This window comes from Fusarium solani, assembly GCF_023522795.1.
Source record: "Fusarium solani strain SB1 chromosome Unknown bctg00000010, whole genome shotgun sequence".
In the NCBI taxonomy this organism is placed as follows: domain Eukaryota; kingdom Fungi; phylum Ascomycota; class Sordariomycetes; order Hypocreales; family Nectriaceae; genus Fusarium; species Fusarium solani.
Genome location: NW_027072147.1, coordinates 1,204,087 through 1,231,672, shown reverse-complemented (window position 1 = coordinate 1,231,672; position 27,586 = coordinate 1,204,087). Strand labels below are relative to the sequence as shown.

Genomic DNA, 27,586 nt, shown 5'->3' with positions numbered 1-27,586 from the left:
GATGAGGCTGATGAGTTTTGCGAGTCGGCATGCAGATGAATCGACGAATGCGAGTGCGCGTCAGAGTATTCGAGCCGGAAGCAAGATTCGATCGATACTTGACCAGTCGGCATGGGTTGGGGACACGGATCTTATATGGCTATTATACAACGAACTGGTAGAAGCGGACATTGCAACCAAAGCACGACATGTGCGTATCGAGCCAAGCCAGACGCATCGCTCGCTCGATGTCATCCGGGGCGAAAGTTCGCAGGCGCACGATAGCACGACACCCCATGGCTGCCCTGCACGCCCCGACGCTTGCTGAGTCCAGGCCAGGACAGTTGAGCAAGGACTGTTCGCGAGGGCGAAAAAGGGCATGCCTCAGACAGCCTCTTTCGACCCTGCCACCAATGGAGGCGAGCTGTGGCTTCGGCTCCGGACCTGGGTACGACACTCCAGGACGTTTGGCTTTTAGGGGTGGCTTTGGGCGAGTGGAGAGTTGTGGATTTCAAGACGGGATGCCAGGGTTCAATAGTGGCACAAGGTGTACGACTCTACCAGGATGAGAGAGTCAAAGTCGCTCACCCTCAGCGAGAGTTTCTGTAGGTCGTTGACAGTCGCCGCTGACCCCAGCAAACTCTGAGTGATTCCATGGACCATCCTCAAGACATGGCAAGGCAAAACTTGCCGAGATACATACAGTAATTAACTGGGATTGTCAGACGAGACGTGACGAGACAAGACACGGGGGGTCAGGTCGCAATCCAAGGGGTGAGATTGCAAGGACATTGCAAGCTGGACTGGACTGTCTCAAGCAACCAAGTTGGACAAGCCCAACTCGGTAAACCGCCAACATGCGCGCAAACGTCCCAACCACCATCTCCATCCATCTCCCCTCCAGTCCAGCTGGCAAGCAACGCAACCACGAAGTCGGGTCGTCGAATAGAAGTCAGTGCGCCTCGGTTGATGGTGTGGGATGGTGGAAGGAAAGGGCCCGAAACTGTTCGCTCCGGGCCAAGAAGCACCCGAGTCGATTGGAGGGTGCCGTCTCCAAAAGTCGTTTGCTGCAAAAGATCGGGATCCCTGTTTTCAGCCCGAGACGTCGACAGGAAGGCGTCAGAGACACAGAAAGTTGTCTGGCCAAGTCGGCAGGTCAGGCAAAACGCTCGAGGACTAGCCGGGCGTCCCTGGCAAAGATGCCCCACGATCGCACTGCAATCTGTTTCGAGCCCCGGTGACCCATCAGTTGTGCAGAACAGTTCCCTGACCAGGCCCGATTCTGGTCAGTTTGGCGAGGGAGTGACGCCAGAGGAGCAGCTAAAGTGAGGATTTCAGCTGAGGTGAGCCCTACTCTAGCGACGCCATGGTCCAGAGACAGACCCCTGTCGCGAGCTTGTTCGTCGACAGGGACCGTCCCGGGGCTGCCATTGGCCACAGTGCCACGGAGGGATGGGGCAGAAACGAGCCCTGTGGCCTTTTTGGGGGGGACAAGAGAGCAGGGGTCCGTGGCATGGGATTCGGGCGAGCCTCTGAGCCTCTGCAGAGTGCGAGTCTTGCTGCAAGTATCGAACCCTTTCTGGCGAGCTGCAACGGGACTTTGGCCTCACTCCCCGAACTCGTGCGTATCCGACTGCCGGGGACGGGATCGCCCGAAATGGTTGTTTGATTGTGTCAATGAACTTTGTATGGAAGCTTCGCAGGATCAAGTAGCTTGGCCTAGCAGAGCGGTGTGTTGCCAGTGCTGCCATGGCGGCCCTTGAACATGAAATGTCCCTGCATGAGGCGCCTGGATGCAACCATGCGAGCAGAAATAACCATGTATCACTAGAGCTCATCAATGCCGACGTCCCTGGCCTAGTCAGGCCAAAGTAAGTCGGTGATATGGAGAATGTCGGCCAGGAAGAGAAAGGTCTGGCGAACGGTCCTTGGCTGGATTGCCAACTGTATCGACATTTCAGCCAGCCCGGCCCAGGGCAAAGCATCACAAGAGCGTCAAGAGCGGGGCGGGGGGCGTCTTGTCAATCTATCTCTGCGCCTGGCGGATAGATTGGTCGTGCCTGTGTCTGTGTCTGTCTTTCGACTGAGTCTGGATGGGCCATGCGTCTGGAATCCTTCGAGTGCAAGTGGTTGCCTGGCATCACCTTACAAGGCTTGGTCTTTGGGCGGTAGGGCGGTCTATTCCTCCAAGTCTGTCGACTCTGATCTGGCCGTCGACTGACATTTCGGCCGATCCGGGCAAAGATTGGCGACTTGATAATTAGTAGTACCTACTGAAGGTGTGCAGCAACGGAGATGCCATCTGCCTGCCGCGACCAGTTCATGACAGCGCGATTGCCGAGCCGATTCTCGATTCTCGTCGAGATCCTTCTCCATCACGGCCATGGCCGGCCAGGTCCTGTTAGGTAGGCTTGCAGGAGAAAAACTAGAAAACGCACCGAAAGACAAGACTGAACTCAGATTAGCCCCAAGCCTGGCTGTGGCGCGTGGCACATAACGGGACAATGGTGCTGTTGCGCGTGGATGCTGGGATCGTCGAGTGTGGGATGATCAGGGAGGGCTCAGCTGAACTGGCTGTTTGGGGGCACGTGATTGGACACGGAGGAAGGAAAGAGAGGAGCCGCCATTCCTGTTTGGGGTCACGGCTTGCAAGGAAACTGAGACTGACATCGCACGGGATGTCATTGGGATCTTGCTTTGTTGAAGAACCAAAGACAAGACAACAAATCTTCCATCCTATCCACCCTCGACCTCGGGACCGAAGCGATGGTGTGTGTGCCATGCCCTGTCCTGCCCTGCACTCGCTACCGTCTCCTTCCAGAATCGGGGACCGTGATTGTGCCCTGCGTCATGAAGCGTCGGTGGTGGCATGATATCCCGCTCGGCGGCAGGACGATTCACATCCATCCAAGCTGATGTTGGACCTCCTTCACCAAAATCGCACCCGAATTTTCCGAACCAGATGCCAACTCATTTGAAAGCCAGCAAATGTGATGCAGAGGCGACATGCTGCGCCCATCTAACAGCCAGTCACGCGCCTCAGGGACATGCCAATGTCTCGCTTTTCCCCTGCTGGCGTCTCAGACCTTCTCCAGCGTCTCGGTAGCGAATCATATATGGGCGATCGGCGGCGGCGGCAACCTTGCCCAGCTGACGGAAAGGGAGGACACGGAGGGAGTGCACCGGCACTCTTCGCTCCTGGGCACAGCACACACAGCAAAGCCCAGACCCGGACCCGTTGGCCGCACACCGTACTCTGCTGTAGCACTCCGTATCCAGCCTCGGCGAGCGGATCCTCGCTAGGCCTTCTCCCTGCCCCAAAACAGACCTCCAGAGGGAGGCCCTAGCTCACCTTCTAGAAGGTGGACGGCTTGGCGTCCCTTGCAATGTCTCCACCAACCTTGGGCTTGGACGCGATGGCCCCTTCGCATCTTGCCATGTTGGTTGCCACACTGCGCCTCCATTGCAACGCAATCTCTTTCTCAGCCTGTTTCCACGAGGGGAAAAAGCCTCTATCAAGACGAGACCCAAATGCTATGTACGCACCACCCCCATCGTCAAATACTACCCACACAAAACAAAGACGACTCCCGAGGATGCAAGGTCATGTAGGATTCCCGGTTGGGAAGGCTGGGTTAGGTTCCTTTTGGCTTTTTTTCAGCTGGGATGGGATGCGTGTTTGAGACACCATTTTATTCTCGTCCTTGGCCATGCGCATGGCAAAGAGCAACGATTTTCAGATTTGCGTCGCACATGTCCCGATCGGGGACCTTGTGGATGACTAGCCGAATCCTCAACGTTTCGACGCACGCAAGGATCATCACCAACAGATGAAATGGATGGCACGAGGGGGAAAGCAAGGAACGACAAAAGGTTGCAATAGCACGCGAAGGAAGGACAAGGGCTGGTTCTGGCTCACTCTGCATATGCATGCGGCTGGTGCGCGCGCTCTGCTCTGCTCTGAGGCTCGCTCACAGGGACTCAGAAACACGCCGACACCACTTTCTATTTTGTCTGTCCCTGACATCAATGTCGCTATTCTTGACAATGGATGCAACCGGGCTGCAGTTTGTTGCAGCTGCAACCTCGATTTACCCGCGACACCCACGCATCCATCGCATCAGACCAGGTCATAACATACTGTCCGGACCTTGGCAACCAGCCAGTCTTTTGTTGATTCTCAAAATCTCTTCCCTGGAGATGACCTGGTCTCGGCTTATACCAGTACAGGCAATGGACCCCGTCTCTCCAGGTCAGGCGAACCCCATTCTCCATAGCGATAGGATGGGATAACCATGTCAGCCTTGGGCATGACCGCACTCTACTCTAATTCCGCTCTTCGGCAAGACTTTTTGTCGCACTAATCCTCCATTCTTGATTGCCCCTCACGTCTCCCCCTCCACGTCGCATCGAAAATAGGTCCTTGTTCAGCCTTACGAGTCGGCCCCCACCACCCCCAGTCGCATCCTTGTCGCTCACTCGCTCGTCAGCAACTTGTCTAGTTCTCCCGGTGCGTCACACGGAGCATAGGCTACGCAAATGGAAGCCTCCTCCATGTCCAACGGTCGTCGTTGGCCTGCTTTTCCTTGGTCCAACCGCCAACCTCCGAGCATCCCGGGATATAATAGCAGCTCTCATATTATCCTCATTCGTATTGTACGTCCATCTTTTCCGTCTTGGCCACGGAATTGCCCCTTTGAGCGTTTCGCGCCGTCCCCATCCACTTCGCGTTTTGAATGATGATGGGCTTGCTGACAAGACCCTGACTTGACTTGCCTTGGACTTACATGGGCCAAGAGGCTCCATCAAGAGGCTCTCAGCGAGGCGCATGTTTCTCGGAGCGGTAACTGCACGGCATGACATTGGCTCGGTCGCATTTGATACCCCGAGTTGACGCAAAGGTCCACGACGCCTCTTGCCACTTTACGCCGAATCAACTCGTCGTCCTGCCGGCATTCAATCTCACGGTAGAACGCGTCTCTCGGCGTAATGCTTGACTCGACCGTGCGCCTCTTTAATTGTGGACGATGACATTCTTGCCCTCGTGAAGGGGCCAACCAACGGTCCGCGATCGCATCTCACCGCTCGTGTCAAGCGCCGGCGCAAGCACCGACCATCCAGCCAGCCTCATGACAAGCCAAGACGACGGGGCTCCCCAGGGGTTCCGCAACGCCCGGTTGTGGTGTCGGCCTGGTTCGGATCGCAAACCCTGCTACGTCACTTGGTCCATGTCGATGTACAGTGACAAAGGCATTCGAGGCCGATGGAGGTCGGCCAGTGGCCTCCTGGGTTGGTCCCAGTTGTTCAACTCGTACGCGATGTGGTGGAAGAAGCGCGGCTTGGGACTTGTTTGGGGATGGATGTGGACGATGGTGTGTGTCTGCCACACCTCTGACTTGACTCACAGACATGAGGCTCAACAGCGAAGTCGGATGATATCAAATCAAGGCGTAATTGGTTTAGTGGTAAAATTCTCCGTTGCCATTCGAGCAGCGTCGGGGAGCCCTGGGTTCGATTCCCAGATTACGCATTCCTTTTGCTTATCGTCTGGATGAGCTGTCTTTTTGTTGTTTAGCAATATCTCGTTTCTTTTTGTTGGTGTTGTCACAATCCAGGGGCCATAGGGCTGAATCCTAAAGCTTAGGTATGTATATGCCTACCTTGGGAAGGTGCTTATACTCGGCTACTGCACCTTCCCTTTGTCTCGCGGAAAGACAAGACCAACACCAACAACACAACCTGCCGCTCTTGGCAAATGTCACCACCCGCTTCAAATTCCACTTCTCCTCCCGAGCCCTAACTACTCTTGTCTCACTCTGCCGATGGAAATCAGGGATCCCCAAGTATAGAAAATAGCGAGGGCGAGAGGCTGGCTGACAACAAATAGGTCGGTCACTATTAGCCGCCGGACCAGGGGTCAGAGCGCCTCGCAACGTACGAATAGCAGCTCTAGGATGGTTCCGACAACGCGGATATCCCCTCTTCCGGCGTCTGAGCCGTGTCGGCCATGGTCAGCGCCCGTCCGCTGACTGTTGAGTGGCTGGCTAATCTCGGAGTACGCCTCTTCTTTTTTCTTGTGCGACATTGGACAAAGAAGAATGTGTATTTGTGTGTGTGTGTGTGTGTGTGTGAAAAAAGGACCATTTGCCTCGCTTGCGCTCAGTGTCTGTCCTGCTTTGCGCTGTGCTGATACACCCACCCGTTTCCCAGTCGTATAAGTCAGAGATTTGAAATGTCTACCACCCACGAAATACTGGCCTACCGCACCCTACCCGGAGACCAATGCCTGCTTTCCCACGCCCCTCCCGCCAAGATCAAGGTATAATGATGAGTGAAACAAGACATGAAGCGAAAAAAGAGATATAGATCCGTGATCAACGACCCAATGATACCCTCTACATGCCAACAGTCAGCTCCATTGGCTCAGCCTCCATCCCGTCCATCCCGTGCACGTCCCGCTCTTCCTCCATCATCTCGATCAGGCTGTCGAGGTTGGTGTCTAGGCTCTCGCCGTCCTTGGGGTCGAGGCACCGCTTCAGCAGCCGCCTGTACTTTTCAATCTTGTCGCCGGTGCCCACCATGCTGAGCGCCTCGACGTAGTCCGTCTCGGCCTGCCGCTGCTCCGCGAGCATCTGGTTGAGCTGCCGTGCCAGGCTCAGCCTCTCCTCGTATGACTCCTCCTGCACCCCGCCGTCGCCGTTTATGCGGCTGAGCTCCTGATCAACAGATTGCTGTACGTGCAGACGGTTCTGGTGTGTGATGAGCGAGAGCACCTGATGCTTTGACAGGTTGGCCTCGTTCATGATCTTGGACGCTGCGTCATCGGGCTCCAGCTGCGCCTCAACCTCTGCTATTTGTTGCCGCACCGACGTCAGCTCTGCTTGCGTGTTTGAGAGGATGCGCTTTGCTTCCGTTTCCGCCACATCCTTCTCGTGCCACTCCTCCTCGTAGCTCTTAGCCAGGTCCTGGAACTTCTCCATGATCAGAGGTGATATGCGTGACTGCACCGTGTTGGCTGCTGCCGACTGGAACACTGTCGTCGGCTTCCGAGCTGGTTTCTCGACGAGGGCGTCTCGGAAAGAGGCATGCCGTTGTGAGTCGGGGGCGAAAGGTGACGACGAGCGTTGAGGCCCACGATCCTTTTTCGTGGCGTTCAGATCCATAATCATATCCTCCGCCCGTATGCCATTATTGTTCGCAATGTCCGATGACGCATTGCGCCCAAGGAGCGCTCGTATACATTTCCTGGCGTTTCGGTCTGCGGCAAGGTGCAATGCTGTGTTCCCATCGTTGTCCTGGATGTCTAGTAGCTGCTGGAACGCACTCGGCTCTAACGTCTCTTGCAGCTTGTTCAAGATGTTGTCTAGGTAGTACCGTGAACATGAAGAGTTAAAGACCCTGCCGTTCTTCATCACAGCAGCATGATGAATCACTGTGCAGCCCATGTTGTCACGAGCATCAAACGTCTCGAAAAGTTCCTTCATAACCACCGGGAAGGTTTGCTTTTCATAACAATTGGTAAAGTTGACTGAATGCATAAAGGGGGTTTCGCCACGGATGTTCTTGACAGTGGGAGATGCGTTGAACCGCTTCAGCTGCTTGACAACGTCCACATCTCCCATAGCTGACGCCCAGTGGAGGGCAGTGTGATCCTCGGCATCGATAGGCCAGTTTGGTTGAAAGTTGGGTGGTGGCTCGGGCTTTACTGCTGGTTGCTCTGTCTTACTTAGGAGAAAGTAGTCGAGGAGTTCGTCGCCGTATAGTGCATGTTGCTGTTCGGTTAGATCCTGCAAGACGTCTTCCCTTCTACGCTTCCTGCTGGTGCCCGGCACATTGGTTAGGTCGAATCGCTCATCTTCGGCCATGTATGAAGCCGATGCTACAGTGAGATTGTCTGGAGTATCCTCTTCTCCCATCAAGGTATCGGGCTCCTCAGGTACCACAGCGGGTGGTGGAGGGGGAGGAGGATCTGAGTCTTGTTAGATGAAAACACTCCATGGACCATCGGTGATGAACATACTGTTCCATTTCGGCAGCGGAGGTCGTGCCTTTGGCCCTTTGGGCTTGCTAGCATGCCTAGGAGCCGGAGGAGGGCTTTCTGCGCCCGGAACGAATTCGAATATGGGTCGTAACCGATCGATCACGCTATGTCGCTCGGCCAGAGCCTGTCCGCTTTCGAGAGGGATCCAAGTACCTGGTAGCGGTGTAAGAAAGAGTCGCAATTGTGCCAAGGGGAAACCAACCCTGGTATTTTCCATAACCACCTTGGATCTTCTCATGAACATCCTTTTGTACGTCTCGTTTGAGGATCCTAGTCCGAGCTGGCTTGTCAAAGCCAGCAGCCTTCAAGATGTGTGTCGCATTGATCCAATTGTCCTGCCGTCGTCGCATGACATGTTCCTTCATATCACCGCCAAACTGAAATTCGTATACCGGTATCTAGAGATGGCAGCAACAATTAGCAGATGTCCCGGAAATCGGGTTGAGTGGGGTTGGTCGGCCTCATAGCCGGCTGCATCAAGAACGTCCGATGCCCCTGATACGTCGTCAAGAAGATCCAGCAGCAAGCAGCCCGATCCAATAACAACCAAAGACTGGGATTCCAATAGAAAGACGTCGAGACTCACTCCACTATATACGGCGCTGTAGATGCCTGGCCCTGAGGCGACGGCGGCGGCGGCGGCGGCGGCTGCATTGCCCTTGACCATCTTGGCGGCTAAGATGAAGCAATTCTGGAACCATGCGCAGTCGCTCGTTCGGAGGATGAATCGAAGGTTAGCAGGTGATGTAATGGGTCCGATAAGGCATTGATGTGAAATGCGAGGCTGAGAAGGCGCTTGCAGCGGCTCTTCGAGATCTCCAAAAGCTCTTCGTCAAAGGTGCAGTTGGCCAGGAAATGATGGCACGTCGGTGACGCGGTTCACGGTCGAGGAGACGCGCCGTTACGCGAAGCACTTTAATTGTGCCTGCCTGAGGCTTGAAGGGGTCGCTGGGTCACGTGACGGAGCTCCACGACTCCTGAAGCTGGCAGATTGGCGGACGCGCTCTGAGTAACAGGGGTACTTTGGCAACGGTAAAGCGATATCGACGACCTTTGAGCTCCCTTTGCGACCGTTTATGGATACGGGCAGCTCGAGGCGACCTTCAACAATCCCGTTCTGCTAACACGATATCGAAAAGTGGCCCGGGCAAGGTTGCTGCATGCTGTGAGAGCTTGAGGAGGACGCTAGGGAAGCTCAGGGACGGACCCCATGGTGGTAGCATGCGAAGCGATTGAGACGATTCATGACCACATCGACGCAAAACAACACGAGACGATAAGGGACGAGACCATCACCGGACACCAACATGGCTGATTCTCTGCACAATGCGCCTATAGTGCTGGACAACGGGTCGGGCACCATCCGAGCCGGTTTCGCAGGCGACGACCTCCCCAAGTGCTTCTTCCCATCATGGGTTGGCCGACCGAAGCATCTGAGAGTTCTTGCTGGTGCCCTTGAGGGCGAGGTGTTTATAGGACAAAAGGCGGCCACGGAGCTGCGGGGTCTTCTCAAGATTCGGTATCCGCTGGAGCACGGCATCGTCACCGACTGGGACGACATGGAGAGGATCTGGGAGTATGTGTACGGAGAAGGACTCAAGACTCTTAGCGAAGAGGTTCGTCAGAGGTGTTTTATTGCCTAGCTGATACTAACTCTACACAAGCACCCCGTTCTACTGACGGAACCTCCTCTGAACCCCCCGGAGTAATCGCGACACCGCCGCCCAGATCCTGTTCGAGACATTCAACGTCCCCGCCCTCCACACCTCGATCCAAGCTGTGTTATCACTATACGCCAGTGGCCGTACGACGGGTATCGTTCTTGACTCGGGTGATGGTGTCTCGCACGCAGTACCGGTTTACGAGGGTTTCGCTATGCCCAGCAGCATCCGCCGTATCGACGTTGCTGGCCGAGACGTGACGGAATATTTGCAGACGCTCCTACGAAAGAGCGGATATATCTTCCATACGAGTGCTGAGAAGGAGGTTGTGAGATTGATCAAGGAGAGCGTTTCGTACGTTGCTCATGACCCGAAGAAGGAGGAGAGAGATTGGGCTGGAGTGAAGCCCAATGATAGCAAGTTTGCTGAATATGTGCTCCCCGATGGCCACAAGCTCAAGGTAGGCTTTCTGCACTTGTCTGTTTATGTGGCAACTAACAAATGATTCAGATTGGCGCAGAGAGGTTCAGAGCCCCTGAGATTTTGTTCGACCCCGAGATTATCGGTCTTGAATATCCCGGTGTCCACCAGATTGTCGTCGATGCTATCAACCGAACAGACCTGGATCTCCGAAAATCGCTCTACAGCAACATTGTGCTCTCAGGTGGTAGCACACTCACCAAGGGCTTCGGTGACCGTCTCTTGACGGAGCTGCAGAGACTGGCTGTCAAGGATATGAGGATAAAGATCTTTGCGCCGCCTGAGCGCAAGTACTCGACATGGATCGGAGGCAGTATTCTGGCCGGTCTGAGTACTTTCCGAAAGGTATGCCGCCCCCAAACTTATCTACACACCCTCGCATCTTGAGCATGTTACTGACTTTTCTAGATGTGGGTGAGCATCGATGACTGGCACGAGAATCCCGACATCATCCACACCAAGTTCACATAAACACGCCCTACACCTACTTTCACACTCCCCCATCTTCATGATGTGGCCCCAAAGACGAAATAGCCGACCGGGAGCACGCTAATCCTCAACCTCTCTCGGCCTCGGCCCCATTCACATTTTTACGATCGAGATGAACCTCGCTGTGATGGATGTCGACATGCTCGCGCCGGCAAACCCGCCATATCCACCCACCCCCTCTCATGGATGTCAATAATGTGGTACATTTGAGCAAACGCATAAACCCCCTTCAAGTGGCACGGAATGGAAAAGTCATGGAGGCGTGCAGCGACATCAGCGCAGTTGTAGACGACATTTGCCAGATAGAGGAAGCTTAATGATACCCTGATGTATTAAATGTTGTTGTTTTCCCACAATGATATATGACTGATGTTTCGGTGTGTATAAGAGAGGTCGGTATTGCCGATGATCGCTCTCTGAATTGGATTGGTCACTGACGGCAGTAAAGGTGGACAGTCGCTGAAGTGCTTCAGCTCGCCACAACGCGATAGTCTACTTGGCGGTCTATAGTGAGCCTCGCTAAGAATAATTGTGTGACGGGGTGAAACTGAAAAGGACTAGTAGATAAAGTATGGTAGACTCAGCTGTGAAGTGTGTATATATCTCTAACCGATGTGGTTTGCATTGTGTGTGGGAGAGGTGTCTGGATAAGGGCACACCTTCAATCGCGATAACGTCACAATACAAATTGAGCTTAATTGACTAAAAATGTGAAATAAATCAAGGATTCATTGATAACTTTTATAATATATAAAGAGCAAATGCTCGGGGTATAGTAATCTTGACCAAAAACAAGCGCCCTATAAGACGATGAAAAAAAGAAGGTAAAGATCCCAGTCGTGTCCATGCCTCCAATCCCAAGTTACCCATCCCCCATTGATTTCCTCCTCCCCCAAAACGCCAAACGCTAGAGTTGATTATCGTGTGTCTCGTACATGTTGAAATTATTTTCTCTCCTTCTTTCCTCCCCCCTTTTTTTTTATGTTGAAGAGGTTTCTTTCAGTCTCTGCTAAAGGTGCTGCTGACACGGGCCCACAACTTGGTCTTGGAGCTCAGAGACGAGTCGTCGCTGGCGGTGGTGTCATCAGAAGCAGCATCGCTATCCTTGCGATGATAGACGTTTCCTGCACCGCCGATGCCCACGTGGCCAGCAGAGAGGTGGTCACGGGCGGCGATGCGGTCGTACTCCTCGTCGAGGGAGATGGGAGGGTGCTCGCTCGCCTCGTGGGCGTTGCCAGCTCCGCCGATGCCGCTGAAGAAGCGCCGCGAGGGGGCCGTGGCAGAGGTGACGGTGTGGGAGGTGGTTGAGGGCTTGTGCGACGAGTCCTTGGCCCTTCTGATGTTGCCGTAGCCACCGCGACCGGAGCGGACGTAGGCGTTGGTGGAGGGGATGGCTCTGTGACGATGTAGTTTGGCATTGTGGCGGTGGTGGTGATGTGTTGTAGTGTGTAAGATGTAGTTGAGGGAGCAACTGAAGAGATTGATTCAATGCTTGTATATCAAGTGTAAAGTGTAGAGTGTATAACAGCAAGTGTCTGGGGAACGCGAATGTTGTCATGATGGATTGGGCCCTTTATAACACACAAGAAACAACAAACAAGGTCACACAACCTCAAGCTTTTCCCGCTCACCCCACAAATGGGTCCGCTTCCGCTTCTCATTCTTCTTAATTCTTCCTTCCCCCGCATTTCGATCGTGACTGTCGTCATCCGCCAGGAGGCATTTTCAGCGTCTCATGACAGCACGACCAACAGCGTAGAGGAGAAATGGCGCTGTCACGCGGACTGCACGTTCCTGGACCGACAGAGTTTCTCCTATGTAAAAGTTACCCCATAGAAACCCAGACTCGGGTCTAGCGGCGCTTGGCCAGAGTGTGATTGGTTGGAGGCAGCAGGGATGTGCTGGATCCGCGGCCGATTAGTCCGTGTCTTGGACGACATGCCACGAATGCTTCGTTTTTTTTCGAGGGCATGCGGCGCTTGACCCAAGTCCCATGTGAGGTGTTGTGTTTTTTTCCTTTCCTCGCTATTTGCTTGGCGGTCAAACCGCCGAGGTAGGTCATGAGCATCGGTCCTATGGATGGGAAGTGAGAGGGGGTTTGTGAACAGCACAACACAGTCAAGTTGCAAAAAGGGGGCGAGAAGCTTTTCTGTCTTGAAACTCAATGCTTCCACATCAACAAGACTACCTTAGCCAACGGCTCCTCCCGCCCCTTCCACAGAAGCATTGCAAGTTGTGAAGCTTGACTCCATACTGACATTGTCTCAAAACTCGTCTTCCCCGTTCAGAACAAGCTTCATATCAGATCTCACGCCTTTCAACGCCTAATGCTAGATCCCTCCCGGTTCCTGCGTCCGAATCGTCGAACTACCCCAGATCTTGGCGCGTTTTCGAGAGCATGGGCAAGATCAAGCCGTTAGGTAATTGATGCACTGGGGATCGAAAACACCTGGGGCCTGGACCATGAGGCTCTACGGCTCTGGTACGTACTGTAGACTACCATCAAAGAGGAGCTATCCATCAGGAGCTATGATGAAACGAGCTGCCGTTGTTAGACCCGCTTCTCATGATGCTGGGGAAGCTCGTGATGCTCTGGGTTAGTCCGCGTGACTCTATTATGTGTTTGGAGGCGAGTGCCTCTCTCGCTCTATCCGTAACTTCCTCTAAGGAGCAACTCTGCGCTATGCTAGCAACGTGATCTGGCCCAACGCCTCTAATGCCGCTGCCGACTTTGAAATGCCGTCTAGAGACCCGGGTGAAACTCTTACCCCTCGACTCTGATGTGTTCTCCCCATGTCTCCCATCCCCAGCTAGGTATAGTATGATAAACGGGTATACGAAACCGTCTACCGCTCTTTCACAAATTCCATTGTTCAAATGGGCAAACAGATCAAACTCACAGCATAAAGCTCCCCAATGGACCCTCATTTAATTGGGCCAGTCGAGCCTGTAACCATGGTGAGGTCACTCTGACAGAACCTAGTGCTTGCGCCATCATATGGGGCATCATGCCGAAGGCCGACTGTTTCAAGATTGTACTACAATTGGTGCATCATCAAGTCTTAATAATGCTCTGTTTCCCGCCAAATACAAGTCAAACTGAGTTACGCGTCATAGCAATTCCCGCAAGACAATGTGTAGTAGAAGAGATGCAGTGAAGCGGTTATTCCCACACTGCTATCCAGCAAACTGACTTCCAACAGCGGACCTTTCAGAACTAGAGCCATCGCTTCAATATACTCCCTAACAAACAAGATTGCACTTCTTCTTGATCCACTTGAAACAGGCCAGGGTCTATCGCCAAGAGGCCTCTCATCGAACGCCATGCCAAGATATCACCACGTGGAACCGAGCAAGGGCAGGTTATCAAGCCCCAGCCAAGACGCGTGTTGATCGATAAACGACAAAAGATCAATTACACGACTATATATAGCTCTACTCTCGGGTCTAGCAATCCGCCCAGCCGTGAGCCATGGCTCTAATCGTTGATCAAGCGAGTGCCCCCCTTGGCTTGCAAATGGGGGACGCAGCTGTGAAGTAATGAAACATGATAACATCCAGGGAAATAAAACACCAGCCATGCCAGGCTGGCTAAACAAGTACTTTCCATCCAACGCCAGGAACACATTCTTTGTTCCTCCCAATCCCCCCCAAAAGCAGGCTGTAAGAGATTCAAATCCGGTGGCAATCGTGGCCCTCCGGTGGTATTAAATTCGCATCGTGGCACATCTCTTATTTGCCCATGCTCATCCAGCCAAACAAGCCGCATGCAACAGACAGAACAAGGAATGTCAAAATACCAGCGCCGGCCTTGTCGGCTGTAGTAATTGGCTTGTAGTGCTTGCCAGGCGTAGTGCTTCCGCTGCCAGCGTTGGGGTTACCCTTGGAGATACCACCCTTCTTAGCCGTCACGGGAGGATCGGTGTGTTCCATGAGCAACGACGACACGGCGGCAAGGACGTTCATTTCCTGACCAGCACCCGTCTTGCCGTCATACTTGCCCGATGCCCACTTGAAACCACAGGCACGTCCGGTGGTACCTCCGGTGCACTGCTTGATGGCTGCTTCAGCCGACGTTTGAAGTACGGGAAGAATCTTGTCCGAGATGTAAGGGGCGAGGTGAGTGGCTTGAGACATCCAACGGTGGACATAGCCCTTGAACGAAAGCATATCGGTGGTGCAGGTGCCGTGGTTTTCGCAGGCGATTTCGACAGCAATGCCGTCGGGGAAGAAGTTATCAAGGGTGGCATCGACGAGCTTGGTCAAGCGTTGCTCCCACTTCTTCTCACCATCGGTCTAGGAGACAGTGAGTTAATGCTGGACAAAGGCGAATGCCCGTGACTTACATAGTTGTACATGAAAGCAGCACCCTGCAGGTAGACACCGGCGTTGTAAGAGAACTGGGCCTTGTTGATATCGGTGCAGTTGGTTCCGACGTGAGCTCCGTCATAAATCTTGTAGCTGGTGGGATCAAGGAAGCCCACGCCCTCTACCCACTCCCACGTCTTCTCGGCCCAGTCGGCATATGTGGTGTTGCCAGTGTAACGAGCGAGTCGAGCGCCAAGGTTGAAGAAGCAGCCGTTGGCAATGCCTTGCATCAGGTTAGCTGAGCATACCAAGAAGTCTGGTGATGCAAGTACTGACTGTTCTTGTAGTCATAACCGTTATTCGTGGGAGGAATCTGCCATCGGAGACCTCCATTGCAAGTCTTGTCGTGTCGGTCGGGAGCTGCCTGGGTGTTGAAGACAGCCTGGGCGAGGGCCAGCCAGCCAGGTCTGTCCTCTGGAGGGTTGGGGAACTTGAGCTCGGCAGCGAGCATAGCCGACATTCCCCAGAAACCTTGATCGTCGTTTCCGAGGGACAAGGTAACGTTACCGGGTTGGTAGTCGTTATCGTCACCAGTTTGGAACTGCATGGCTTGAATCACCTTTGCATTGTAGGTCGCATCGCCGGTGCACTTCCAGTAATCCATATACGTCCCCCACATGGCACCGCCTTCCCACCAGTAGTAGTCACCATTGGGAGGAGGACCAGGGAGAATACCAGGAATACCGCCTGGGTCAAGACCATGATAGTACTCGATCAAGTCGGCGGCGAGTTGCTTGGCCGACTTCTTGATGTTATCTGGAGCGGTACAAGTTAGTCCCGTGTTGCAGAGCCCGTCAGGTGGTGTGAATGCGTACCGGTGGAATCAATGCTGTATGGCGACTGAGCACTGACGAGGCCGGCGGAAGCGAGGAGCGCCGCGGCGGCGCCGGTTGACAGAAAGGACTTCATCTTGAGAAGGGTGCTGTTGTATGTTCAAGCGAGCGGCTGTGGTGAAAATGAAGATCTGAAATGATGTGAAAAGCGAGCGTTGGGCGCGCCCGGCGAGGGCGATGAGATGGTGGTGATGCAATCGAGGCGAGCTGGGACAAGATTAAGGCGATATGAACCGGTCGACAAGCCGAAACGAACGACGGAGTAAAATTGTATTATTAAATGTCAGAGGCCAGGCAAAAGTCGCACGCCAAGGGCCAAGATTGGTGATGTCGATGCGTGGTGTTGATGAAGAAATCAAGTCGAAAATGGATGGACAAAGCACGCCAAGTTGCCAAGGAAGGAACGGGCGATGGGGGTGGGTTTGCATGGGAATAAGGGAAGGGAGGGCGAGGGAAGGAAGGGGGGAACGCAATTGCAAGGAGAGACAAGACAAGGAACCTGAATTAATTGTGGAGCCGACACCAAAGAGCTCAAGAGGAGGGTGAGACGGCAAGTTGAGTGGCTGATGGCTCGATCCACGGGGTGGGCTCTAGCCCGGGAAGCGTCTCATCAGGGCGTCAGTCGCTATTTTTTTGCGGGCTGGACGGCCTGGATTGCGCATTGCATTGGACCGTAGCGATACGAGCTTTTCGCTTTTGGGTGCCGACTCAGGGGTAGCATAGCATTGTTGTTCTTGAGGCAGTGCTGATGAGGTGCATCTGTTCCTGACAGGACGGTGATCATCTGTGCCGTAGTGTGCCTCGTACACACGCACAGAGGACGGCAAACTGCTACTGCTGCGTATTGCTGCTGACCACCTGTTGAGACGTTTCTCGTGGAATGAAGGTTTCCACACTCGAGAATGTCCACGTCCCTGCGGCGGAAATCGGCTATGCCGGAACCTGATGGATAGAATTCTCCCATCAAGCCATCCATCCCAAACGGGCCAAACTCATCCGTTGCATCCCGTGCGTGGATAAATCTGGGCCCAAGTACCCGCCAAGCGTTCCCAGAGCACTCTCTGTCGCTGTTGACGTTGACTTTTGGTGTTTTGCTTTCTCTTCCATCTGTTGCCCTCTCACCGTCGCCTTTCGCGACTCTCAGAATCAGCAGATGTCGTTCGTCTCGCGAAAACCACTTCTGCCCTGCCAAGGCGCTTATCGGCACTTACATCCGATCCACGAGCCATGGATCACTTGGCATGCCAAGGAGGCCAAGGAGCCAGTCTCGCTTGTCCCGCCTTGCAGCCGTTTGCACCTGGCACAAGCGAGCTTCGGGCTGGGCTTATCGATAAGACAGGGATTGACACGTGATGTTAGAGAGCTTTAATTATCACGAATTCCTTTCGTATTGAACTTCAATCGGTCACGAGTCGATGAAAGAGAGGTCATCCTGCATGCTTGTATTACTGGTCTATAGAAATTCTAGCACTGTTCTGGGTGGCTTCGAGCACATTCGCAAGCAACACCTTAAAAGTCACTCACCCATGACATCACAAGTTGGTGGTGACAGGTAAGTAAACATAGTATGTTGTTGTTGTAAGTGAATATTTCTACTCAAGTCTTGGCACTTGCAGTATATCTAGTAGCCAAGCGACTTTCTAACCTTGTTGATTGGCTGCTCCCCTTTGCTTCTCCTTTCCAAGTTATACGTCAAGATCTTGAACACCCGCTCATAAACATGGTTCGAGTTTCCAGCGCAGTGCGGCGTGATAATGACATTCTTGTAACCCCAAAGCTTAGAGTCCGAGGGCAGCGGCTCAGGGTCTGTCACGTCGAGCGCGGCACCTCGGATCTGCTCCGTGTCCAGCGCCGTGATGAGATCTTCGGTGTTGATAATAGGCCCCCGTCCGGCGTTGCAGACGTATGTCTTCTTCTTGCTCAGCAGCGCAAATTGTTCCTTGGAGATCATGTTTCTCGTCTGCTCCGTAAGAGGAAGCAGGATGACCAGAAGGTCAAGATCCGAGGCCAGGAAGTCGTTGATCTGGTCTTTGCCGTGGAACCACCTGCTGGGGAGCAGACCATCGGGGTCGCCAAGGCCAGTCTCGACGAAGCCATCGTCCTTCCGTGACTCGGCAGTGGCTCGCTCGTGCAGGGTGTATGCATGAACGTCCATGCCGAGACTTGTGGCGATCTTGGCGACTTGGCGGCCAATGTTTCCGTAGCCAAGGATACCACTAACAAGATGGTCAGAAGAGGCGCAAAAGAGCCGGTTTCAGATAACTTACACCCTCAAGCCCACAGAATCTTCGGTATCTTCATCCGAGTCAGGATCCACCCATTTGCTCTGCTTTTGAAGGTCGAGGTAGTGAGGGACTGGCTGGGTTAGCAGCTGGATACCGAATTGCGGATGGAGGAACCTACAAAAGTGCTGGTGTGCTAGCCACGTGCCAATCACCCATTCAGACACTTGAGGCCTGTTATTGTTAGTTATAATGAAGTCTGCACGGAGTAGGGCAACGTACGCATGAGAGCCGTTTGATGTAGAAAAGGCAATCTCAGTCTCCTCGAAAAGAGGCAGGCCAAAGATCTGGGCACACCCGGCACTAAGAAGCTGGACAAACTGCAAGTTGGGCACCCACTCCTTGGGAGGGAAAGCCTTCCAAGTGAAGAGGGATGTAGTTCGCTTCCACACGTCGGCGGGCACTTCCTTGGGCACCTCTTGCGCGTATAGCTCTGTAGGGTATGATATGACTTCAACACTGGGACATTTCGCCTTGAGATTGGCAAGCCATTCTGGCTTGGGGGCAAAGGGTGTTATAACTAAGAGAACTTCGGGGGAGCTCATCTTGAAGAATGATGGGGTGACCGATTGACAGAGCTTGGCCTTGGAGTGATTGCTTGATGAACCGACATTGTTTCAGCAGAGGTATATAACCTCGAGACTATTCTTGACTCAGCCCAAAGAAGTCATACAGAGGCATATTTAACTGACTCTGCTCAACTGCCATGTCTCGAATCTGATAAGCCCAAGGAGGAGGCATCCCCGGATTTGACTCGGCATGACTCGGCCCATGGCTATCGCAACTTACACCTGTGCCCCCACGCCTTGAAATGTGGGGGATTAGCGGAGACGAAGATGCACTCTGCTGTAAGCTGGTGACGTGCATTTTGCAAAAGGTTTTGCACGTTCGCAGTAGCGTAGCCGATAACGTTACGTCGGCAACGGTTCCCGAGATGTTGGAGGTGTTGAGGAGTCAAAGATGTGAGGATGGACATGGTCAAGAAACACCGACATCGGCGATAAGAGCAAATCTACGCAATTGACTTTCCGTTTAGTGTTCCTGGATTTGTACGATGATACGAAGGAAACACGACATTCACATGTAACTTGGATAGGCTCTCAACGGAAACGCATCTCAACCGAAAGCTATCCAAGACACAACGGTTTCTTCGGTGCATATGTACAGTTGAAAAATAATAGTCTAATTCCTCAATATAGAGTTCTCAATGATCTATTGGCAATATTCTATAATGTTGCGTATCTCCTCCACCCAAAGACACTCCTACAGCTTGGACAGAATGCCTGTCTCCGTCTGCAGTATCGATAGATGACCCTTGTTGATGTCCTTGATCGTTTTGCATCTGGACCATGGTTAGTTCCAAGTCAGTCTCGTGAACATGGGGTATAACACTCACCCTGCCAGAGACATGGCAATCTTGAACTCGTCGTGAAGGAGGTTCACTGCAAGCTTGACGCCCTCAGCTCCGTCATACTGTTTATTGGTCAGCCTTTGCACTCTTTGTAGGCACCCGAATAACTCACTGCTAAGCCCCAGATGGGAATGCGTCCGGCAAAGCAGAAATCCGCACCCAGGGCAATCGCCTTGAAGATGTCTGTTCCACGTCGAATTCCACCATCCACGGCGATCTTGATTTTTCCCTTTGCGACAGGGGCACATTCTCGGAGGGCGTCGAGAGTAGCTGGCACGCCGTCAAGTTGTCGGCCGCCATGGTTCGAGATGAGGACTCCAGCTACGCCGTGCTGGATGGCTAGGGCAACATCCTCAGCGGTATACACTACTCGAACGTTAGCGATTGCTGGATCACAACGACACTGGGCATGGTTGCCTCCTTTGAGCCAGATGTCAAGCTTGGTGACGCTCTTAACCCAGCCAATCGCCTCTTCCCAACCCATGGAGTCCTCTGCAAGCCGGTGTTAGCTAACCGTGGCAATCTAGCTGCACGACAACCAGTCAGACTCCTCACCATAACTCAAGTCGGCGGCTTGGTCCACCAGATTGCTAAAATCGACATCTGGGAGAATATTGGGATACCCCATGCCTTTGGGGATGCCAAACGAGTTGCGATACTCGTTGAGTCGTCGACCCAGCATCGGAGCATCCACCGTCATCATGACTACCTTGTATCCGGCCTCTGCAGACAAGGTTAGTGCCTGTGAACAAGTGATCTTCTCATGGTAACTCACTCTCAGCTCGCTCGAGAATCTGTCGAGAGATGGCACGATTCTTGAGGATGCTAAACTGCATGATGTAGGGGTTGCCCTTCTCCTCGGCAATCACATCCTCCAGCGAACAAGTGGCATACGCCGACAAAGCCATGGGGATGCCAGTCTCGGCCGCAGCTCTTGACGTTGCCACCTCTCCCTCGGGATGGGCCAACTTGTGGGTGGCCGCTGGCGAGAAGCCAAAGGGAAAGGTCACCTTTGTGCCGAATATCTCGGTCGACGTATCAAGGTTGGACACATCCTTCAAGACTCGAGGACGGATCTTGTACCGGTCAAACGCCTTTTCATTGTCGGCGACGCTGTATTCACGGTGAGCAATGGTCAACTCAGAGGTTGGACAACTTACGTGATCAAGTCCATGGCACCCTCATTGTAAAACTCTAGGAACAAAATTGTTTGTTAGTTGGAGTTCTGGGGTGGCGGGGATCGTGTTACCCACCCCTGTACGCCCTGGGAAGCTTCTTGGATCCCTTCTCCTTCAAGTCATTGAGACAAAAGATCTCCGAGTTTAGCGTCCTACCACGGTTGGCCATCTTGACAAGACAAAAGAATCGTGCGACTTGAACGTGATTGATGGCTTCAGATCGTCTGATGATTGCTCCATTCTAGTTATATCTCCCTGCGCATGTTGCCCTTTATCCAAGCACGTCCCTGCTTGAGCCGAGTCAAGACTGGGTGACTCGGCCTCTCTGATAGCGTTCAGATGGGGGATATTAGCGTGGGAGAGATGCGGGGTATTAGCGCTGCATGAAGGATCCATCGTTTAGCTTTAGTTCCCTGTTCTTATCGCTGAACAAGGTTATGTCTTCCGGACGGTTTCCGTCTGGCTGGCGGTGCCTATCTTGGACACCTCGGTCAGGCGGTATCATGGGCATGGTAGTCAGTGTTGGAGGCGAATGATAGCAAGAGTCATGTTTACTTGACTCAGCTCAAATTCAGCGTCGTAAGGACCAAGGCTTGGCAATTGTATATATGTCGCGGTTGTTGAGGGCTAAGTGTAATCGACATCAGTTTCAACAGTCAACAAACCAAACCAAGCATCAAAGAACTCAGTCCAGCTGCAGCCATGGATTCTTCCGTGTCCCAAACTCGGGGCTTCTTCAAGAATTACCGAGTGTACATTCTCGCAACCGTGTCTTACATGGGATCTCTGCTATTTGGTGAGCTACCCTAATGAAATTCAATCATCCGCACCACTAACGTGCTTCTAGGCTATGATGTCGGTGTCATGGGAGGACTCCTCCCTTTCGAAAGCTTCAGGCGAGACTTTGGAATCCCAACTGGTTCGTCTGGCTTCGCAGACGGCAGAGTGGCCGAAATTTCCTCCAACGTCGTCTCCTTGTTGACTGCCGGATGCTTCTTTGGCGCCCTGTCAGCTGCGATTGCGAACGATCGATACGGAAGACGATATTCCCTCATGGCATACTCGGTCATCTTCTTGCTGGGTGCTGCTTTACAGACCGGTGCCCCGAACGACTTGAGCTACTTGTACGCTGGCAGAGTCATTGCAGGCCTGGGTGTTGGTGGTATGAGCTCCATCACTCCAGTCTTTGTTGCCGAGACTGCCCCGGCAGATGTCCGAGGCCGTGTGACTGGTCTCTTCCAGGAGTTCCTTGTCCTCGGTAGCACAATTGCTTACTGGCTCAACTATGGCATCGAGCGAGGGATGCCCGTGTCGAGTGCCCAATGGAGAATTCCTCTGGGAGTCCAGATGATTCCCGCCGTCTTCCTCTTCATCGGTCTCATCCCTCTCAAGGAATCCCCTCGTTGGTTGGTGGAGATGGGTCAAGAGGATCAGGCACTGGCATCTCTGGCGTACATCCGCAACATGCCCGTCGACTCGCACGAAGTATCTCGAGAGTTTGTCGAGATCAAGACGTCCCTTGACGAAGAAGGAGGAAAGATGCGAGAGGCTACCTGGAAGGAGTGCCTCAAGCCTGGTGTTAGGAACCGCTTTGCTCTGATCTTTGCCCTGATGCTCTGCCAGCAACTTACCGGAACCAACTCGATCGGCAAGTACTTTAGAAATCCTATGCAGAATATTAACTGACTGTGATCGTAGGATACTACGCTCCGCAGATTTTCCAAACTGTGGGTCTGTCTGGAGCTGATGCTTCTCTGTTCGCCACCGGAATCTATGGCATTGTCAAGCTGATTTTCACCGCCATCTCCCTGCTGTTTGTCATTGACAAGATTGGACGACGGTGGGCACATGTTGGTGGTGGAGCTTGGATGTAAGTCGATAATCGAAGTACCATTGACCTTGGGCTAACTGGGGATAGGTCCGTGATGATGTTTATTCTGGCTTCAGTTTTGGCAACTCATCCTCCCAAGGAGGGTGCAGGTGTTTCGTCTGCGTCCATCGCCATGTGTGTCCTCATTTACCTTTATGTCATTGCATACACTGGCTCATGGGGCCCTGGGTAAGATTCCTGTTCTTGAAATATCGAACTTCTGCTGACATTCAAAGTCCTTGGATATATGCCGGAGAAATCTTTCCGACCCACGTTCGCTCTTACGGTGTGGCCTTTGGAGGTATGAGACCAAAGTTGTCTTCGAGATTTTAAATGCTGACAAGAAAACAGCGGCAACTCAGTGGTTATTCAACTGCATGGTAACTCGGGTAACCCCCCAGATCATTCATGATATTGGCTGGAAGACATTCCTTGTTTTTGCCAGTCTGTGCTTTGGGATGAGCGTGCTTACCTTTTTCTTTATGAAGGAGACCAAGGGATTGACGCTTGAGGAGATTGACCAGCTCTTTGGACTGTCCGATATGGGCCAGTTCCACAACGATGTCGAGAGGAGAATGACCAAGCTGGAGGGACTCGATCCTGTTGTGAAGACGGCGACGGCTGAGGAGGAAAAGGAGGGCGCTAAGCAGGAGGAGACCAAGTAGAGGATATCCTGGAGCTCTTCGATGTAAACTTTTCATGAAAGAGTAGAAATACAAGCAAACTGAGCTCTCCAATTGTATCTCGAGATCAAGATATATACCACTCGAATCAGTTTAGGTTGAGGCGTATGGCGAAGTGGGCTACCTCGCGGTACCTTGCATGACCCTGAAACTCTCCGTGTACAGATCAAATATGAGTATCTCGCCGTCCGCAAACTTGATTAGATGCCACGGAAAAAGCAGTGACATGTAGAAAAGCTTCAAATACCCGAAAATAGACAATCCTATGATTCCACCTGTTCTTGAGAGGTGTGAATTGGCATCATCACGTCGCGTCTGCCATAAGCTCGGCTCGGCGCGACTTTATCCCACCACAGCCAAACTCCACCAATCAGCGCGTGGACCCTGCGGCGCCTCAGCTTCAGGGGACGCTTTTAGTTGACTTGTCCTTTCTGATTGCGGCCGTGGAGCGCATTCAAGGCGACCCAGAACCTACGACATTCTTTGGGAATTCTCCTCCACCAGACACACGTGGCCGATAACCGAACGGATATAGCTTCCAGGCCACTGAGACCCGTTCCGATTGCTTCTTCCAATCGTCACTCCTTTATAGAGGCATGCGGTGCTGAGAATCGACTGGCGCTCTTTGTCGATAAGCGACTCCTTGGACGCTTTGCGACCACTTTGGAACCACGACGACGATCACGACCCCACGACCTCTTTTTCGAATCCGTTGTATATACATGAAAGCTAGCAGGGCTAGGAATCTTGGTTAACATGATGAACGGCGTTGAGAAGCCTGTCCTCGACGAGGACGCCTTTGGCGCAAAGACTGGAAGCATCGTCAGCGCTTTTGACGCATTCCGTACGTCGTCTCTTGCTTCTGCACCTTGCTCGCGCTGACATTGAAACAGCCAAGTCGAAACCTCAGTATATCCAACGAACCTCGGGCGGCGGAAAATGGACAGTCGCCGTGTCCATCATCTCCTTGATCCTCATCTGGGGTGAGGTCGCCAGGTGGTGGCGCGGCGCCGAGTCTCACAACTTTGAGGTCGAGGCGGGTGTCGGCCGTGAGCTGCAGATCAACCTCGACATTGTGGTGCGAATGCAGTGCGATGACATTCACGTAAACGTGCAGGACGCATCGGGCGATCGAATCATGGCTGCGAAGCGTCTCCATCGCGACAAGACTCTCTGGTCGCAGTGGGTTGACAGCAAGGGCATGCACAAGCTTGGACGGGACAGTCAGGGCAGGGTCGTTACTCAATCTGGCTGGAACGACTTGGGTTACGAGGAGGAGGGTTTCGGTGAGGAGCACGTTCACGACATTGTTGCGCTCGGCAGGAAGAAGGCCAAGTGGGCAAAGACGCCCAAGGTCAAGGGTCGTGCTGACAGCTGTCGTGTCTATGGAAGCTTGCACTTGAACAAGGTGCAGGGTGATTTCCACATCACAGCTCGAGGTCACGGATATATGGGCAATGGCGAGCATCTCGACCACAAGAGTGAGTTATGCCCAGAGATAAGGCTGCTCGTAAGCTGACAATCATCACAGACTTCAACTTTTCGCACATCATCTCGGAGCTGTCCTACGGCCCCTTCTATCCCTCGCTCGTCAACCCCCTCGATGGCACTGTCAACGCTGCCTCGGACAACTTCCACAAGTTTCAGTACTACCTCTCCATTGTGCCTACTGTGTACAGCGTGGGATCCAGGTCCATTCTCACCAACCAGTATGCTGTGACGGAGCAGAGCAAGTCCGTCAACGAGCACTACATTCCTGGAATCTTCTTCAAGTACGACATTGAGCCTATCCTGCTGACGGTTCACGAGAGCCGTGATGGTGTCCTGACTTTCCTGGTCAAGATTATCAACATTGTGAGCGGCGTGCTTGTCGCCGGACATTGGGGCTTCACCATCAGCGACTGGGTGAAGGATGTTATCGGCCGAAGAAGGCGCAGCAGTGGTGGCGTTGGTGTCCTGGGAAACAAGGAGGGCTTTGACGAGTAGATTGCCATTCTGATAATGGCCTACGTGTATTAGAAACGCATGCAGTGGGAGAGCCAAGAAGAGGGAGTTTGGGCTTGGAGGTTGTGCATATCTACCGCTTCGGAGTTTGGGTTAAAACATGGGGTTTGGTTTCAGCATTATAAAGAGGATTGACAGCCACTACACGCGCCATGATCAATTGTTGACCTGTTGACAGCCAGATACGGGCCTGCTACAAGCATATGTGAGCTCGAGCTCAGCGTTCTTACAGATGTCCTTTGATGCGGGAAGTGCGGCTTTGAGCTTAGCACGTCCCCCGTCTCGCCGTCCATTGGTAAGCTCCCTGCAGCTTAGTTGAGGCTGAGTTCAAAGTGAATGGCCTCTTTTCTGCATCTCAGACTTTATCAACTAGCACCAATAAAATGAGGCGGTGCACTTTCGCCCCGTTATCGTTCAATCAAGCCACCGCCATGCTGGTGATGCAGCACGATGAAAGGAAACGGACAGGCATGGAATATTCCAGTCATGGGGACAGACACGGCATAGCGTCGTACTACGGAGAAAGGCCCATCGTGGCCAGACCCTTGAGGCACCAGGGCATCTCGTAAGGCTATCTACGCTCGTTTCCTGTCAGTCAGTAAGAAAATTCCCATCCGGACTGGCCGGGTAGTCACCATCATGTGGCACAAGACAAAGGGCGTCTGGTGACTCAAATCTAAGGGTCTGCGTAATCGTGCCGTGTCTTGTGGGATTTCTGGTAATATGCATGCCGGCAGCCGAAAGCGGAGCCGAGTCCAGACGATGTTCCCTTTTTGTTTTTCTTTTAGAATTTTTCGTTTTGGTTCCTTGGCTGTATGAGTTGTCCTCGAGGCGAACGAGGGACCTTGGACTCGGAAGAAAAATAAGAACCAAGGACGGAGGATGTTTCTGTTCTGTCGACTCGGCATGACGGGGCAGGGGTTTCAAGGGGTGGGGCATACCCATGGCAGACTATGACGACACCGGCATAAAAGAAGGAGAGAAAAAAGAATGGAAGTGGAGGGTGGGGTTTTCCATCCTGGGACCTTGGGGCATGTTAGTGACGAAATGTTTCCTTCATGGGCCAAGGACGAAGTGACGATGGAGGCCAAGGTCAAGGTTCGTTTCGGTCCGGAGCGTTGAAGGGAGAGAAGGGAAAGGGAAGCTTCTTTTCTTTTCCGCCTCATTCCGTTACCGAGGGTTCCTGAAGCTGAAAGAATGCGGGAACTGTCCCTGTCGATGAAGCGCACTTTGTTGGCTGGGTCACCAGGCTTTCTGAGTTTGACTCTCTAGATCCCGAGATGGAGGGCACCTACGAGACCAACTGAGCGACCCATGTGATGGGGTCCTAGGAGAGCTTGTTTCTTTTTCGTTACTGCGCTCAACTTTCAGGTTTGTTGGGCTTTGTGCTGAGACAGGAGCCACGCTGGCAAGGCTGGGCCTCTGACCTGGTCTTGTTGACCTCGAGCAGGCGTCAATAGCGAGGTGGAACAAGGGGTCAGCATTGGAGTTTTGGCTGACGAGTGAAGCCCAATGAACAAAGGAATCGAGGCCACGAATGCTTCTTCTGCTGCTGGCTGCTGTTGTTATTGTCTAGGTACAGTACTTCGTAGTCTTTGCACCGAGTGAGGCTCTATCCGAAATGACAACCAAGCAAACTCCAGGTTTCCCTGGCACGACGTGTAGATCCCCATCTCAGAAGATTCAAGCCCGAGATGTCTCCTTCGACGCCCTACTCCCGTCTGTGTCCCAATCACCGCGAGTACCGTCCAGCGACCAAGCCAAAGAGCCCAACGAGAAAGCTCCCTTGCTTTGTATCTGTGCTCTCGCCCCGGGTAAGGTTGCATGGCTTTGCTCAGCCAGAGCCTTGATTGGGTCCTTGGCTGCCTGGCCTCGATGCCCAGCTCATCAGCCGGGCAGAACCAAGAGACCTTCTGCCATCCATCTCAGGTCGACGGCCAATCCCATGGCCTCCCGCATTGCACGGTAGCATCATCTTCCATCATAGCCACTGCGGGCCTGGACTTCTTGCTTGCCAGGCCGCGAAACGCCCCCTGCAAGTCTCGTCGCCGCTCACTGGAGCTTGCTGTGCTTCTGGGATCCACTCCCGCTGGGCTTCAGGCCGGTCCTGCGCCGCCGGGTTAGGCCCCACGCCCCGCCTGGCCTGGTTTCTTGTTAGACCAGCCTTTCTTTTCCGGTTCCTGCTCGACATCCATGGCCCATCACTCACATCCACCACTACGACATCTCTCTTCCGTCATCGTTCCCAACTGTTCCTCCTTTTCCCCTCATACAAACTCTAGATTTCGCTGTTTCTGCACTTTGGGC

General features: G+C 53.2%; 9 protein-coding genes across 9 annotated transcripts; 4 read left to right on the top strand and 5 right to left on the bottom strand.

Moving 5' to 3' along the window:
- Positions 1 to 836: 836 nt before the first annotated feature.
- Positions 837 to 1,220, top strand: MRS44_014474 (uncharacterized protein; the record flags this gene model as incomplete). Its single annotated transcript, XM_065618428.1, has 1 exon — positions 837 to 1,220. One exon carries the CDS (start codon positions 837 to 839, stop codon positions 1,218 to 1,220), a length of 384 nt encoding a protein of 127 aa, XP_065474500.1.
- A 5,154-nt stretch (positions 1,221 to 6,374) lies between these two features.
- MRS44_014473 (uncharacterized protein) lies at positions 6,375 to 8,687 on the bottom strand (the record flags this gene model as incomplete). The annotated part of the gene is made up of 4 exons (XM_046279661.2): positions 6,375 to 7,948; positions 8,000 to 8,173; positions 8,223 to 8,418; positions 8,607 to 8,687. 4 exons carry the CDS (start codon positions 8,685 to 8,687, stop codon positions 6,375 to 6,377), a joined length of 2,025 nt encoding a protein of 674 aa, XP_046127398.2.
- Positions 8,688 to 9,327: 640 nt separating this feature from the next.
- MRS44_014472 (uncharacterized protein) lies at positions 9,328 to 10,632 on the top strand (the record flags this gene model as incomplete). The annotated part of the gene is made up of 4 exons (XM_065618427.1): positions 9,328 to 9,636; positions 9,749 to 10,141; positions 10,192 to 10,506; positions 10,570 to 10,632. 4 exons carry the CDS (start codon positions 9,328 to 9,330, stop codon positions 10,630 to 10,632), a joined length of 1,080 nt encoding a protein of 359 aa, XP_065474499.1.
- A 1,017-nt stretch (positions 10,633 to 11,649) lies between these two features.
- On the bottom strand, positions 11,650 to 12,208 carry MRS44_014471 (uncharacterized protein; the record flags this gene model as incomplete). Its single annotated transcript, XM_065618426.1, has 2 exons — positions 11,650 to 12,046; positions 12,195 to 12,208. The coding sequence occupies 2 exons, from the start codon at positions 12,206 to 12,208 to the stop codon at positions 11,650 to 11,652; spliced, it is 411 nt and encodes a 136-aa protein (XP_065474498.1).
- A 2,174-nt stretch (positions 12,209 to 14,382) lies between these two features.
- On the bottom strand, positions 14,383 to 15,927 carry MRS44_014470 (uncharacterized protein; the record flags this gene model as incomplete). The annotated part of the gene is made up of 4 exons (XM_046284757.2): positions 14,383 to 14,946; positions 14,997 to 15,241; positions 15,295 to 15,774; positions 15,834 to 15,927. 4 exons carry the CDS (start codon positions 15,925 to 15,927, stop codon positions 14,383 to 14,385), a joined length of 1,383 nt encoding a protein of 460 aa, XP_046127401.1.
- A 1,545-nt stretch (positions 15,928 to 17,472) lies between these two features.
- Positions 17,473 to 18,678, bottom strand: MRS44_014469 (uncharacterized protein; the record flags this gene model as incomplete). Its single annotated transcript, XM_065618425.1, has 4 exons — positions 17,473 to 18,067; positions 18,119 to 18,206; positions 18,255 to 18,307; positions 18,356 to 18,678. The coding sequence occupies 4 exons, from the start codon at positions 18,676 to 18,678 to the stop codon at positions 17,473 to 17,475; spliced, it is 1,059 nt and encodes a 352-aa protein (XP_065474497.1).
- A 718-nt stretch (positions 18,679 to 19,396) lies between these two features.
- On the bottom strand, positions 19,397 to 20,891 carry MRS44_014468 (uncharacterized protein; the record flags this gene model as incomplete). Its single annotated transcript, XM_065618424.1, has 7 exons — positions 19,397 to 19,475; positions 19,530 to 19,606; positions 19,657 to 20,036; positions 20,100 to 20,267; positions 20,320 to 20,657; positions 20,705 to 20,738; positions 20,798 to 20,891. 7 exons carry the CDS (start codon positions 20,889 to 20,891, stop codon positions 19,397 to 19,399), a joined length of 1,170 nt encoding a protein of 389 aa, XP_065474496.1.
- Positions 20,892 to 21,424: 533 nt separating this feature from the next.
- Positions 21,425 to 23,257, top strand: MRS44_014467 (uncharacterized protein; the record flags this gene model as incomplete). The annotated part of the gene is made up of 6 exons (XM_065618423.1): positions 21,425 to 21,518; positions 21,570 to 22,298; positions 22,421 to 22,592; positions 22,641 to 22,781; positions 22,829 to 22,893; positions 22,944 to 23,257. 6 exons carry the CDS (start codon positions 21,425 to 21,427, stop codon positions 23,255 to 23,257), a joined length of 1,515 nt encoding a protein of 504 aa, XP_065474495.1.
- A 774-nt stretch (positions 23,258 to 24,031) lies between these two features.
- MRS44_014466 (uncharacterized protein) lies at positions 24,032 to 25,261 on the top strand (the record flags this gene model as incomplete). The annotated part of the gene is made up of 3 exons (XM_046284758.2): positions 24,032 to 24,119; positions 24,169 to 24,756; positions 24,807 to 25,261. 3 exons carry the CDS (start codon positions 24,032 to 24,034, stop codon positions 25,259 to 25,261), a joined length of 1,131 nt encoding a protein of 376 aa, XP_046127405.2.
- Positions 25,262 to 27,586: the final 2,325 nt, after the last annotated feature.